General features: G+C 44.9%; 1 protein-coding gene across 8 annotated transcripts in view; it reads right to left on the reverse strand.

Moving 5' to 3' along the window:
- PPFIBP2 (PPFIA binding protein 2) overlaps positions 1 to 14,659 on the reverse strand; it is a 155,343-nt gene that overhangs the window by 56,475 nt on the left and 84,209 nt on the right. For 7 of the 8 annotated variants that reach the window (XM_052652524.1, XM_052652526.1, XM_052652530.1 and 4 more), the window contains 2 exons: positions 10,331 to 10,423; positions 6,234 to 6,347 (listed from right to left, as the gene is read on the reverse strand). In XM_052652524.1, the coding sequence (XP_052508484.1) occupies positions 6,234 to 6,347; positions 10,331 to 10,423 (207 nt within the window). Of the gene's footprint in view, positions 1 to 6,233; positions 6,348 to 6,496; positions 6,589 to 10,330; positions 10,424 to 14,659 lie in introns of those variants that run through there. The other variant, XM_052652531.1, reaches the window with a different exon arrangement.

Below are 14,659 nucleotides of genomic sequence, written 5' to 3' on the forward strand. Positions count from 1 at the left end.
AAAAAGCTTCCCTCTCAGAGCAAACGGTCATTTCCTTTTTCCAAAGCTCAGAGTCTGAGTGGGGCTGATAAAAAGAGCTTGCCTTTCAACTAGACTCTCCTTAAAGGGCCACATCTTGAAGCAATTACCTCCATCTTTAAGCGTGGAACCTGACCCAGGGACTTACTGGCCAATGATTGAGGGCTGTAGCCACACTGGCAACCTGAAACCAGAATGAGAGTTCGGGCCATGGAAAGACTTGAAAGGAAAAATGTGTCCCTTTGCCCTTTGAGGTAAGAGGCCAAGGCCTTGCCAGGAAGTCTCTTGCAGGGAGAGGGGCTCGTACTCAAGCTGGATTTGACTCAGTCCCCACTAACTAAATCATCTCTCTGAACCTCAGTCCCTTTACTTCATCTGTAAAAAGGGGTAAAGCACCTACTTCACGTTGTGGTCTGGAGATTCAACAGCAAATGAGATAAACCTGAGAAAAGCAGTCGTCTGCCTCATGAATCTCCCACGGGGAGTTTTAGGGAACAACCGGCAAATCCCTGTTTTCTTCACTCATGACTCAAGTGCCCTGTCTCCCTGGACAGATTTGTGTTCCCACAGGAGCATGTGCATAGCTCTGTTTAATGTCCTTTCTGAGGCAGAAATACCTCCCTCAAGGTGCTCTTTAGGAATTTATGAACTGGGTGCTGACGACGCTTTGCTGTGTTCACACATCTGGGCACACTGGTCCCTCACTCAACTCAGGGGCTGGAGCTGAGCCTGGGTCCCTCACTCTCCCGGCCATTATGCGATGGTCCAGTTTTTACAAAACTGGAAGAACTGTACTACAGCTCTAAGAGGTGGGCAGAACAGAGTCCACACTGTCATCCTCAGTCTCTATAAATAAGAACATAGGTTCACTGACTTATCCAGATCAAGCTCAAGTGTTAAATCTGCAGAAAGTCATGTCTGCAGATTCCAAACCCCCTCCATTTGTCATTCTCCATCTCTCACCTTCCCTGGTGGCTCAGAGGGTAGAGAATCTGCCTGCAATGCAGGAAACATGGGTTTGATCCCTGGGTTAATTTTCATTTAAATTAGTTGCATGGCAACCCACTCCAGTATTCTTGCCTGGAGAATCCTCATGGACATGGGAGCCTGGCGGGCTACAGTCTGTGGGGTCGCAAAGAGTAGGACATGACTGAGTGACTAAGCATAGCACACACCTCACCTAAAAGGCAGCCAACACAAATGAGGTTACCTGATGCCTGGAGCTCCAGGTCAGGTAGGAGGACTGAAATAGAGCCAGGGGGCCTTCCAGTTTCCCCAAAGCTGGACTGTGTCTTCCAAGGAGCTCTGCAGGCTTTCCTCCTCCCACCTCAGATTCCATATCCTTTCTTCTTGGCACTAAACATGGCTTCTGTTCTTGACATTGATTACATCTGCTGACGGCCAGTCTCTGGAAAGTACTCCCTTTGGCTGCCAGCTCTGTATGAAAGCTCATCTCCACTGAACGCACTGGCTTCTTCCCTGAAATCATCACCCTCTGGAGAAGGGTCAGCAATCAGAGGCAGAGGAACCTCTCAGAGAACCCCGCTCTAGAAAAAGCCACCAGGGACTTCATGACCTGCTTAAGGAACCAAGGGGCAAATCTCAGCCCTGTGGGCTCCATACTCAGACCAGTGAAAATAGACTCAGGCTGTGGCCCTTTGAAGACCCACTTGTACATTTCCTGGGAAATGTTTCTTCCTAATGGGGAAGGTTCCCTGGGGAATCTAGACATGCTCAGTGAGTCAGAGACCATACGAGAATAGGTGTTATCCGTCCTAAGGGGTATTTATGGATGCTCTGTTCCCACCCTACGTTCTTCAACAGACTACAGATAAGAAGTATTTTGCCCTCAAACGTATCCATAATCTATGTGTATCTCACGTAGCCCTGTCTCTGTGCTGATTCGGTTTGGTCCTGGTTCACTTGTCTATGCCTATAGGTCTTCATGCTCTCCCTTTCTGGAGACCAGATGGTTAAGTGTGTAGAAGAAAACAGATGAGAGCTAAGAGATCAGTAGTCATGTACAGATGTGAGAGTTGGACCATAAAGGAGGTTGAGCGCTGAAAAATTGATACTTTCAATTTGTGGTGCTGGAGAGAGTCCCTGGACAGCAAGGAGATCAAACTAGTCAATCTTAAAGGAAATCAACCCTGAATATTCACTGGAAGGACTGATGCTGAAGCTCCAATACTTTGGCCACCTGATGAGAAGAGCTGACTCATTGGAAAAGACCCTGATGCTAGAAAAGATTGAGTGCAGGAGAAGGGGATAACAGAGGATGAGATGGTTGGATGGCATCAGCGACTCAATGGACATGAGTTTGAGGAAACTCTGGAAGATAATAAAGGACAGGGAAGCCTGGCATGCTGCAGTTCATGGGGTCATAAGGAACTAGATACAACTTAGTGACTGAACAACAACAAAGAGATCAGCACTTAGGAGAGGGGGCAGGCCAAACCAGGCTGAGGGGTCCTTGGCTCACAAGTCAGGTGTGAAACTAACTTCCTCCCTCTTGGGCTCCTGGAGGGAGGCTGACAGTGGTCAGGAGAACAGCTGTGGGGAGAGACAGCACAGTGGGGTTTGGAGCTCATGGATGCACAGGGTTTGGGTTACGTGGTTGAGTATGGGTTTCCATAAGTCCACCCTGCCTCAACAGTGGTCTTCCAGCTGGCCCAAGAGGCCAAGTCTGGAATCAAGATCAGAGGTTCATGGGCCAGGTTTAGCCTGATGGTAAATATTGTGTGGTTCAAACTTTTTTTCTTTTTCCCGTTGGTGGCCATTAAATTGGCTGCCTTTTTTTTTTTTTAACACATTATTGGGGATTTTTACAGATACTAATACCTGCTGCAGCTGATTTGTTATGTTAGTGAATAATATTGAAACACTCCAGTCAATAACATTCAGGTAACAAAAGACATATTAATATGTCTCTGGTCAGTAAGATGTTAAATAGACCAATCTTTAAATCCTTATATGTGAATTCCCAGCTTCTTGTGAAAACTGGAATATCTAGCAATACTGGGCATCCACGGGCGGTCAGCTGCCACTTCAGACAGGACTTGTTCAAAGGGCAGGGCTGCTAGGAATGCATTTCCAAGGGAAGCAGTGTCCATGTGCAGTCAGCAGGCCCCATGCTCCTTCAGAGCTCCTGGGCCTTTAACAGGAGGTCAGGTTGGCTCAGGCAAGAATGGTCTCGAGGGCTGGCAGAAAGAGGCAATTGTTTGTGTCCATTTTCTGCCTCAAAGACATGAGTCATGCCTGCTTCTACCATGAGCCCAGGGCCCAGGATATCACAGTCAGATCAGGCAAGTCTCTGCCTGTCCCCAATTAAGAGGACACTTATGTACACACTCCAAGCTATACATGGCATTACATCAGCACTGTGGTGCAATAATTAAGCATCTTTTCAAACAGCATCAAGCAGATTTCAGAGAAGCATTAGCACGTGCAGAACATTCAACGTGGGACTTAGAGCTGGCAACCCAACCATCTCCAGTTCAGGCACCACCAAGCCCAGCAAACACACGAGTGGGAGCGATGCCTCAGAGGCCCCATAAGAACTGAACTCAGAATCCTCCAGGAGAGGAGTACATTAGCACACTGCTTTCATTTTACCCTTGAAGGACTGAGAGAACATGGTGAAAGTTATGGGCATAAAAATAACTTGGTTAAGTTCAGGAAGATCTTTCAACCCCAGAGGGAGCAAGTAAGAGCTACTACCTTCTAAAATCTATCAAGCCAAGACATCCACCTATGGTACGTGCAAACCACATGACTGCTACCTCACCCACAGCACACAAGAAAGAAGATTTGGAATATAAACACGATGAAGGGGGTAGTTGAGCTTACGACTTTTTAAAAAAGTCTACTGAACTTCTCTGGTGGTCCAGTGGATAAGAATCTGCCTGCTAATGCAGGGAACAAGGGTTTGATCCCTGGTCTGGGAAGATTCCACATGCCACAGGGGAACTAAGTCCGTGCGCCATAACTACTGAGTCTGAGAGCCGAAACTACTAAGCCTGCACCCTAGAGCCTGTGCTGTGCAACGAGAGAAGCCACCACAACGAGAAGCCTGAGCACCGCAACCAGTGAGTAGCCTCTGTTCGCTGCAACCAGAGAAAGCCCTTGTGCACCAATGAAGACCCAGCACCGCCAAAAATGAAAAACAATAATTTTTTTTTAAAGTCTAAAATCCAGTCTATGGGATAATGCTTAGGAGGACAAGACAACCTCCCTGAGGTGGGGCTGGGAGCCAACATCGAACTCCTTGGTACAGAGACTCAACAAGGAAGCAGAAACGTTATCTTGAGAGGGGCGTAGGGGGCCCTGGATGAGCAGAAGGGCGGTGGTCAGAGAGCTCAGGTACCACAATGGACCATTCTCTAACCTCCGATTATGTGACTGGTTACTCACCAGGCACGACTTTCCTGAAACATTAACCTTCTGCCATTTTTCTGACACGTCCCCTTCCACATGCAAGTTTTCCTGGACTACGTCTAAGTTCTTTTTTTTTTTTTTACAGCATTCCGTCATCTTCCTCCCTAGTGCCCGTCTCAGAACTGCACCTTCTGCCTTCTTGAAAATATAATCTAGTGGGTTATCCTATGCATTCCTGTGAAAATGCTTTTCTGCTTTTTGAGATTTTTCCACCAGGCTATTTTTTTTTTTCCTGAGTCTTTTTTTTTTTTTTTTCCTGAGTCTTCAAAAGGAAGATTCAACTTTTAAAAATAAAAAGTACTCCTATTGTCATTCAGATTTCCAGGGAACATGATGAGCAAGAGAAATGGCACACTATTTAAACAGAAAATCAAATGAAGCCACAAACATGGTAACTTATTAATCAGCAGTGAAAGGATAAACTAAAAACAGTTTCAGAGCTGTTGGAACTACTTTCTAAAAAGACATTTGCATAAAAATACTGATTTTTTTTTTAAGTTACTCAAATGCACTCAAAGCTAAAAAATACCTGGGAAGTAAGACACTTATCCTGAGACCAGAGGTTATATTCAAAGCCTGTGTTCATTACTATTCTGTAGAGAAATAACTTGAATTTTATGCTGACCAGTAAAAAAAAAAAAAGTTAGAACTTGGGGGAAAGGATTATAAGCAGTCTTCTAATTGAACCCACTCATTTTAAAAGAAGGACTTTCATTCTTTAAATAACTAGTGAGCACATTTTATGTGCCAGGTACTATACCAAGAGCTACAAAGTGTACACACATGAACTTCAGTAATGGTTTTTCAAAATAACTGAAATGCAAAAATAACGCAAGTTAAGGAAACCTATTAACTAGATATATCACATTAGTTCATGAAATACAACTTCTAATTAGCGTCTCAACAGATTCTGAAAACACTAAACAAAAATTCAACACCTCTTCCTGAAAACTGCTGCTCATTATTTACAATGGGGTCAGATTGTTCAGGAAGTCAATTAACTATAACATTTTTACAAAAAAAAAAAATCTTTAAGTGATAGTAAAGACAACAACAGCAACATTTAAAAATGGCAAAAAAAAAAAAAAAAACCCACTCCCTCTATGATGTTAAGCATAGAAAATCTGAGAACTAAATCACATCTCTGGTACAAATATGTTTTGTATATCGTATGTACACATAGCAAAAAGGGCCAATAAGAAACAAGAAGACATTAAAGAGATGTTTTTGAATGGTAAAAGAGCAGCTAATTTTTTTCATTTTGATACATATTAAACTATATTAAAATATTATTTATGTAATAATGTGATCAATTTTATCAAAGAAAGGCACACAGAGCAAGTAGGGGAAGAGTGAGGGTGGAAAGAGGCGCAAAATAAGCTAACCGACTTTTGAAAACCCCAGATGCCACTCATAGGGCAAAGGCGGTAGCAGGGCCGTGCCAGAACCGAGGACTACTTGGTCACGAGGAGTTAGCCAGCGTGTCCCATGTGGTTGGCGTGGTAATATGAGGGGGAGCTCCTCACTAAACCAGGCCTGGAGAAAGTACCTTGGGGATCTGTGGAACCAGCCCGACAGGTTATTCCTCTCAGGCCTGCCCTTCCCCGCCCTCCCCCTCTGGTTTCACCTGCTGTGTAAACACCGCAAGCTGGGCGTCCAACCGTCCCTGCAGGCCGGACTGGAAAGGAAGCAGGGAGCTCTTCAACCTGGACCCAGAAAGGGGCTCACGCACATGAGCAGTGGCAGGACCCAAGGCCCTGGGCCTCACCCGCCCGTACCTGTTGAAGCATCTCTTCGGCAGCATTGAGTTTCACCTGGTGCCCTTCCAGACACACTTCCAGGTCCCGAATCTTCTCTCCCTGGGCTTCTACTTGGTCTGTGAGGACACTCACCTGTCCCAAGAGATAAAGCACAGGTTGAGGATCAGGACTGGCTTCCCACACACCACTGACTCTGGATGCGAGAAGAATGACCGTTCTTTTTGGCACGTGGCAGGTGGTGGAAATGTCTTAGATGAAGGAAACCCAGGTTATTTTCTTACCTGGCCGGGAAGTCTCAGCCACCACCCTGACAAGGTCGGTCACATTTCGGGCTCTTGACAGACTCAGGGGGAAAACACCCAGCAGCCACAAGACTGGCCTCCGGGCTAGACTCTGGCTCCCTATGCCTCCACAGGGCTCCCTTGGCTGGCTGGCCAGGGCTTCTGCCACTTCACGTGGAAGCACAATCCAAACTTCTGTGCAGACGAGCCAATGACCTTCCCCCTCTCATCAGGGTGTGAGGACCGCTCACCTATCAGGCAAGGCTTCTGAAGCAATTAAGGAATGTGGGACGTAAAGGGCATGTATTAGCACTGACAACACTTGGCTGCAGAGAGGCTTTTGTGCTTCACAGGCCAAAACATGACTCTAAGTCATAAATATATACAAGCCACACTGCATAGACAGTAGCAGGAAAAAAACTGTCTTTCTGAAGAACAGTGAGACTGTCTATTGGAATTGTTAGTTCATAAAAATCCATTTACAATAAGTCATGTAAACTGTACCCAAAATACAGATTGAGAGGATTTTCATAGCCTTCTCTGTCAGCAAACAGCCTCAGGACCCTTTTCCTTGTTTGTTATTAAAAGGTGACTCAGAGCAGAAAGAGGAAGAAAGCGCATGAGAAACCTCTGCCAAAATAAAGAAATCAAGTACTGGTAATGATAAACCGAAATCCTCTACAGCCTTGTTTTTAACCAATGGTTGACTCATCGCTATTTACATACACATGATGGTAAATTATTTCTCAATCTGTAAAGGAAAGATAGCTGGAGGATGAGCCTTAGTGTGAATTCCTTTATGAGTGTTTAGACAAACTTTATGAAGTATAAGGCTCCCTTTTACAGAGGAACCAATCTTAATGAATATGGCTGCTTTAAGCCTTTCATTTTTCTGTTCCTAAGTGATTAACGAATTATTGAAACATATTCCTGGAGCTGATGCATGGTGTGCTAACATTTCGATCATAATCCCAAAATGGGCACCTTATCCTTGCCGCCTAACATGATCAGCAGTCTGGGCCTTTCCAACTACTTCCTCTACTTTCAAAACAGTAGCATTCCAGGGGTGGCCTTTGCTCCTTGGGTCCCAGAGTTTCTGTTTGGGAAGGATATGCTGTGATTAATCTTACTGTGAAGACTGACACCTAAAGAGTCTATACCCAACTGTGGGGTCATGCACCGGAGTACCCGGAAGAATAATGCACGGTCTCTGGCCCCCATAGCTTATAGCCCAGCTAATCATGTGACTCAAGATACACAGGGCTACAAATACTCTGAACATGAATATTCAGTCTAAGCTAGTTACATTCCAAGGAAGATATATTAATAAAAGACTTGGGTTTTATTTGCTTTTAATTCTGGAGGCAACAAATTTTGTCCTGATTCCCCTTGTTCTTGTCCAGGTAAAGCCAGGAGAACATTCTGGACCAAGGGCTCCAATGAGTTGGGTCTGGCTGAGCTGCCTTGTGAATTAAGCAAAGCTCTCCCATGCTGGGGGTCGTGTCTGTTCCATGGAGCCTCTAGAAACAGGGGTGAGCACGTAAGAGCAACTCTGACAGCCTGTCCACAAGCTCCTGGAGGAATAGAAACCACTACAATGGCCCGAAGGAACCTGACACCCTACAGTCCATGGGGTCACAAAGAGTTGGGCATGACTTAGGGACTGAACAACAACAATCCACTTCTGACTTTTCTTGTAAGCAGCTTCCCGACTATGCTAGAATTATTTTAATAAGGATTATTCAAGAATTTGGGATTTTAAAACTATCAACAAGAGTACTTCTGTATTAAACTGTAGTCCTCTAAATTGCTGTGGTTGTTTAGTTGCTAAGTCATGTCTGACTCTTTTGTAACCCTATGAACTGTAGCCCTCCAGGCTCCTCCTGGCCATGGGATCTCCCAGGCAAGACTACTGAATTGGACTACCATTTCCTTCCCAGGACCTCTGAATAGGAATGTCTTATTTCAGCTAGGAAGGTTCCTGGTTCAATAGCTTGCAATTTCATTCCTGTTTGTAGCAAAATTCTAAATTGGACACTTTTATTAGTCATGTCATTGGGATGGAGGTTAAAATTACACACCCCTCAAAACATCTGCACTCTACTGCTCTATATAATCTGGCCCCTGCTACCTCTCTGAAGGCAGTTCCCCGGCTTCTTCATGGTCACCAGCTCCAGCCACACAGGCCCTTCCTGTTCTCCCCACACACCAAGATCACTCCCACCTCAGGGTGTGCGCTGGATGGACCTCCTCCTCTGCCTGGAATGTGCTTCTCCCAGTCTCCATGGAGCTCCCTCCCCAGTGCCTTAGGTCTCCTCCTATCAGGGAGGTCTTCCCTGACTACACAGTCCTTATCCTGCTTTATTTTCTTCCATAGTATTTATCATCACCGGAAACATTTTGTGAATTAGTTTATTGTACATACACACATACACACACACATGCTTTATGCAAGCTTGAGAACAAGGACTTTGTCTATATTCTTCACAGCTACCTCCCCAGCACCTAAAACCAGTGTCTACTGAGTTGTGGGTATGCAAATATTTTTTAATAAACAAATCAATGAAGTGAAGAAAAAAAAATCCTAGGATGCAAAATTGTGTAGTTGTATATTTGCCCTGAGCTTAATTTTTTAAAATAGGGGCAGGACAGGAGAAATAAAAAGACTGGAAGAAACGGCAGTGTTAAATTCTTTTTGATGTCCCAAAGTTTCTAAAATAATATGTTCTATCAATACTTCCATTCATAAAATAAAGTGAAATGAATAAAGAAATAAGGTAAATTAGAAGTGAAAAAGCCAAACATACTGTAGCCTCTAAACATTAGTGCCAACTCTAGCGCTCTAAGCTAAGGCCCATAAATCCTACACTTGCCTCCTCCCTTCTGTTCCACTATCAGTCTTGACCACCACCCTCCAAGTTTTTTAGGAGCTGGGATTAGGATATTAGTCTTATTATTCTCCAAATCATCAGTCACAGTGTCTGATGCGTGCACAGCACTCAGCTTTTCAGAATGTGAAGCAAGTTTTCAGACCCAAAACTATCTTTGACTCTTTGTTTCTGAAAAGTTTTGGAGTTCCTTTCTTCAAAGTAAAGAATCCACGTGCAATGCGGGAGACCTGGGTTCTATCCCTGGGTTGGGAAGATTCCCTGGAGAAGGGAAAGGCTACCCACTCCAGTATTCTGGCCTGGAGAATTTCATGGACTATATAGTCCATAGGGTTGCAAAGAGTCGGGCATGACTGAGCGACTTTCACTTTCACTTTTCTTCAAAGTAAGAGAGTCACCAAAGGCTTATTAACCCATGTTAACAACTCCAGGGGGATTGGGCTCAAAGTGATCAGTTTGGATCCAACTTCAGATGAATTGAGACTGATCCTGTGAGCATCCATCCTGGGGCTTTTAAAGAGGCTTTATTTTACTAGTGCCATGGGGACACATCTTATCTCCTTTGCAAGACTCCTGGAGGACAGGGCCCCATTTAATCAGCCTGGTCATAGAGCTTCCAGTGCAGAGAGGCAAGTACTCTCATGCAGCTGCTGCTACTAAGTTGCTTCAGTCGTGTCCGACTCTGTGCGACCCCATAGAAGGAAGCCCACCCGTGATAAATAAATGAATCCATTCACAGCCTCCCAAAGCCAAGGTCAGAGTTAAACTGTGTCCCCAGTTACTTTCTGCTTTGTTTCAGGAAAAGTCTTTTGAGAAACATACACTCTGGGAACAGGAGATACCCCACAGAGAAAACCCTTAGTACTTCCCTCCCACTTAAAGCAGCTACTGCAATGCGGAAGTTGGAGGTAACAGAACAAAGTGATTCCCACCAGAAAGGACTCACCTGTAATATGAGGGACTCCTTATCTCCTTCTAGGCGTGCTAAGCGTTCCTGGTACGTTTCATTAGCAGCAGCACTGTGGTGATTTACCTGGGACTAAAGCGAAAATGAAAAAAACACACACTTAAAGGCTGACAAAACATCTTACCAACTTTCAAATGAAGTATGCAACTGGTGAGGACAGTTTCACTGATTATCTACACAAAACAACCCACCTCAACAGGAAACCACAAGATGTCGAAACCATTTTAACAAGGACCAGACCAGATGCCAGCAATAGGTGTGCCATAAAAGTTGGCAAAACCACCCCCTGAATGACCTCACCTTTGGCTAGAGAGCCTCTCATGGAACTCCAGACCCGGCGGTGCTTGACATGACTGGGCATGTTGGGTCTGGTTTGGTTGGAGGCACAGCCTGCCAGCTGCACCAACAGCAATAAGGGTCTGCCTCTTTGAGGAGACCAGGGAGCTGATACCATTCACCGAGGAACCATATGGGAACAACTCCGGAACAGACCTCCTCTCCTGACTCTCCTGCCAGGGTTCTCCAAAGCCAAGACACAACTTACAGCGTGGAGACCCATCCTGAACACTGCAGAGAGCATGAAGGATGAGGGATGTCAACTGCAAGGCTCTTCATCCTCCCACATGTTCCCTTCCAGAAATGGACAATCCCACCCCTCAATAAGGGCTGTGCCAGCCAGGGTGGCACATGGAGTTGCAGTGCTAGAGCTGAGAAGAGAAAGCCAAGATGAAACGTCTTGAGAAGAACCCAAATGACAGCCAGAGGGATCTCTAGGGCCAAGCAGAAGGAAAACACAGGAAATACAAAGCCAGAAACCATGGAAATCAAAGGTGAAGGAGGTTTGATACAGCAGAAGAGAGGCAAATCTTATAAAATGTCTTGAGCTAGAGACAGGAGCTGCAGTCACTTTCTGGGTGTGTCTGCCCTGGTTGTAGGCAGGGAGGAGGGAGGCAGCTCCTAATGGAACTGAACTGGACCGGCATCTCCCACATACCCTTCCTCCACAATGAATTTAAGGCCCAAATCAGAACCACATTCCAACCTTCAGAATGCACTTTCCAATCCTCTTTCATTAAGAAAAGACATCACCTTCCTGACCTTGTCCTGCCCCTTCCCCAGTGCACTGCCTAGGTGGGGGCAGGTGGCAGAGCCAGGCCTGGCTCTAAAAAAGGAACAGGGACCAAGAATTCTTTATTCAAGCCTCGGAGTGTCACTTGTGAGAGAAGGACCGGCTGTTTGTTGATGCAGTGGGAGGGCAAGCCCAGGGGCCACTTCCCAGGGCGGCTGTGCCAGACACAGGCCAGACAGACAGGGCACCCATGCCCTTCCACTGCCTCTTCCTCCAGCCCCTCTCCAGCCTGCACCTTGTTCATTGTTATGGATGCTCTTTCATATCATAAACAAAGGGCCTTGACAAGCACCAAAGGCTTCTCTGTGTTGATAGCAGTTTATTATTATTCCATTAATCAATATTCCAGTCATCGCATGGTCAAACACTGACTGGTATCCAAAGATAATTATAACCAACATTTTCTCAGAACCTAACAAGAGAGGAAAATAGTTCTTAACAGCAGGTCAATTGCTTCTATGTCCAAGAACTCACATGATGGCGATTTTCACAGGAGAAAAAATGGAAAGGACCCAGGCGTCCAAGTGAAGTTGTGCATGTCCAAACCCAGTGCCCAAGTCAGCACGTGCACAGGGCCACCCTGCACTGACAGCTGCCACTTGTCCCACAGGAGGTGAAGGGAAGGCTCCTTCCACAAGACTGCAGTAAGCTACCTCACCACCCGGGCCTCTGTCAGATGGAGTGGTGTGCTCATGCAGTGAAAGACCTACCCCCACAATCACCCAGAGAAGCAGCTGCTTGACAAAAAAAAAAGTCAGGAAGTTGACATCGTAAGTTCAGTTAATACACAAACTGCATGCCACAGAGTCATAGAAGTAGATTTAAAAAAAAAAAAGATCTGAACCCACTCTAGCAGCCAATGGGAAAAGGGAAGCACAATTGACTTAAAAGATGCACAGATGAGTATGAGAAACTCCAGGTGACTCTAGGAGAAGCACAACTCTTCCTAAGGAAGGGAGAAACTTCCCTTCTTTTCACAGAGAGACTCTGTGTGGTGGGATAAACAATGTTCATGGAGATAGCCTCACAGTAAACAGAGTCAAGCAGAAAACTCACTGCTCTCCTACGACGCTCTCAAATAGGTCAAAGGTTAGTCAATTCATGGGCCAGAGATTGAAGCAATTCCATGGAAACTAATACAATGTGGTCCAAGCACTGTGCTCTAGACACAAAGCAGGCAGTAAGGAAGATATCACCATGCGCCAGGCACTGTTGAGATCACTTTACATATACGAATTCATTTAATTCTTCCCGCTGCTGCTGCTGCTGCTAAGTCACTTTAGTCATGTCTGACTCTGTGCGACCCTGTAGACGGCAGCCCGCCAGGCTGGGTGCTATTTTTATTCTAATTTTACACTGAAAGAAACTGCCATGCAAAGTATACGGACAAGGCACAAATGGATTATTTGTCTAAGTTACTACATATTAAATTAGTAAGCTCTCTGTTATAGCTTAATTGAGGAGCAGATCAGTATAAATTTTGTTTCATACGTTGGGATTGTATGAAAGTTCACTTAAAGTATAATATTTTAAAATGCTCTATGAACTTAAGTATTCTTTAATAGAGAAGTGGATTAAAAAAAAAAACTATGGTTCACCCATATTATGTACAACTTGCAGCATCTTAACATATGAGGCAAGTATTTACAAACCATCCTACAAATAAAAAACATACTGGATAGTGAAAGTAGCAAGATTCAAAGAATCATACAGTGTGATACTAGAAAAAATACTATCCAGGGACTTCCCTGGTGGTCCAGTGGCTGAAACTCTGCTCCCAATGCAGGGGGCCCAGGTTCAATCTCTGGGCAGGGAATTAGATCCCACATGCTGCAACTAAGACCAGGTGCAGCCAAATAAAATAAATATTTTAAAAAAATACTATCCAGTTCCATAAGTACTGATATATGCATGAAAATAAATCAAGTGTCTGGAAGGTTACAGAACAACCCTTAACAGTGCTCTCTTCTGGGGAAATTTCTGGGCTATGAATAGCTGAGACTGGGAGGTTTGGTCAAGATTGGTTTTTACTTTAACCACAATATTTGAGCTTTTTACAAAAATATATACACTCAAGTAATTAAAATACATTTCAAAACCTAGAAGCACTGTTTGAGAAACTACAAGAGTAGTTCTAGGAGCTTTTGTCCTCCCCTAGCAGACTGGAGTGGCTTCCCCGGTGGCATAGTGGTAAAGAACCTACCTGCCAACGCAGGAGACCTAAGAACCACCGGTTCAATCCCTGGGTCAGGAAGATCTCCTGAAGGAGGAAATGGCAACCCACTCCACTCTTCTTGCCTGGAGAATCCCATGAACAGAGGAGCCTGGCAGGCTACAGCCCATAGGGTCTCAGAGCTGGACTCGACTGAAGCGACTGAGGACACACACACACAGACCTGAGGGGCATGTCCTCTGCTGGCAGTCTGCCCGTGTAACTGCTGCTCATGGCAGAAAAGTCCTTCCCTCAACCCAAGTCACCGTTCTAGAGGAACAGGGCATCTTCCTCTCCTACAGTGTGCGAAAGTCACTGTTCTCCTCCAGCAAGGTTTTAAAAGGTATTAAGCAGCAGTGAGACAATGTCCCAGACAGAAGTCTGCTGTATTATCATCCTTTGCTCTGGGTGAAGTTCCAAGTCCTGTGTTTTCTCTTCCACATAAGCTTGACAGCTCTCAGAAAAACTGCACACAAGCCTTAACCAGGCACAGACCAGGATAAAACACCACTTCTACTTGAAGAACCTGGAAAGCATCAGAAAACACGACCAAGAAGATTACTTTAGAATCACCTTGTTGAATGCCAACATTCATCAGCCAAAGGTGTGGATTTGAGCTTTAGTGAATAAATGCATTCTGTCTTCCAGTAACTGAGCAATAAGTTCAGTCACTTGTTGGCATCATTCTTGGATTATAAAATGTCAGTATCATCAGGGCATTAAAAAGCCAGATGGCTATGAAAATTATTGAAAAAAAATTAAAAAGACAGATTTGGGACACAACTCTGTTTTGCCTCACTTAAGAAGAGCTTGCTTTGTCAGAGGGTACACCTGCTTCCTTAATTATAACAGTGGCATTGCGGTAGAAGGTTTAGATCAATACTGAGATCATCAACTGGATCCCTGAGTGATTCCAAGATTTGGGAGTCTCTGAAAAGTCTGGTCCATATTCTCCACTAGGTAAATC

The sequence above is a fragment of the Budorcas taxicolor genome, chromosome 15 (assembly GCF_023091745.1).
Source record: "Budorcas taxicolor isolate Tak-1 chromosome 15, Takin1.1, whole genome shotgun sequence".
Lineage (NCBI taxonomy): Eukaryota > Metazoa > Chordata > Mammalia > Artiodactyla > Bovidae > Budorcas > Budorcas taxicolor.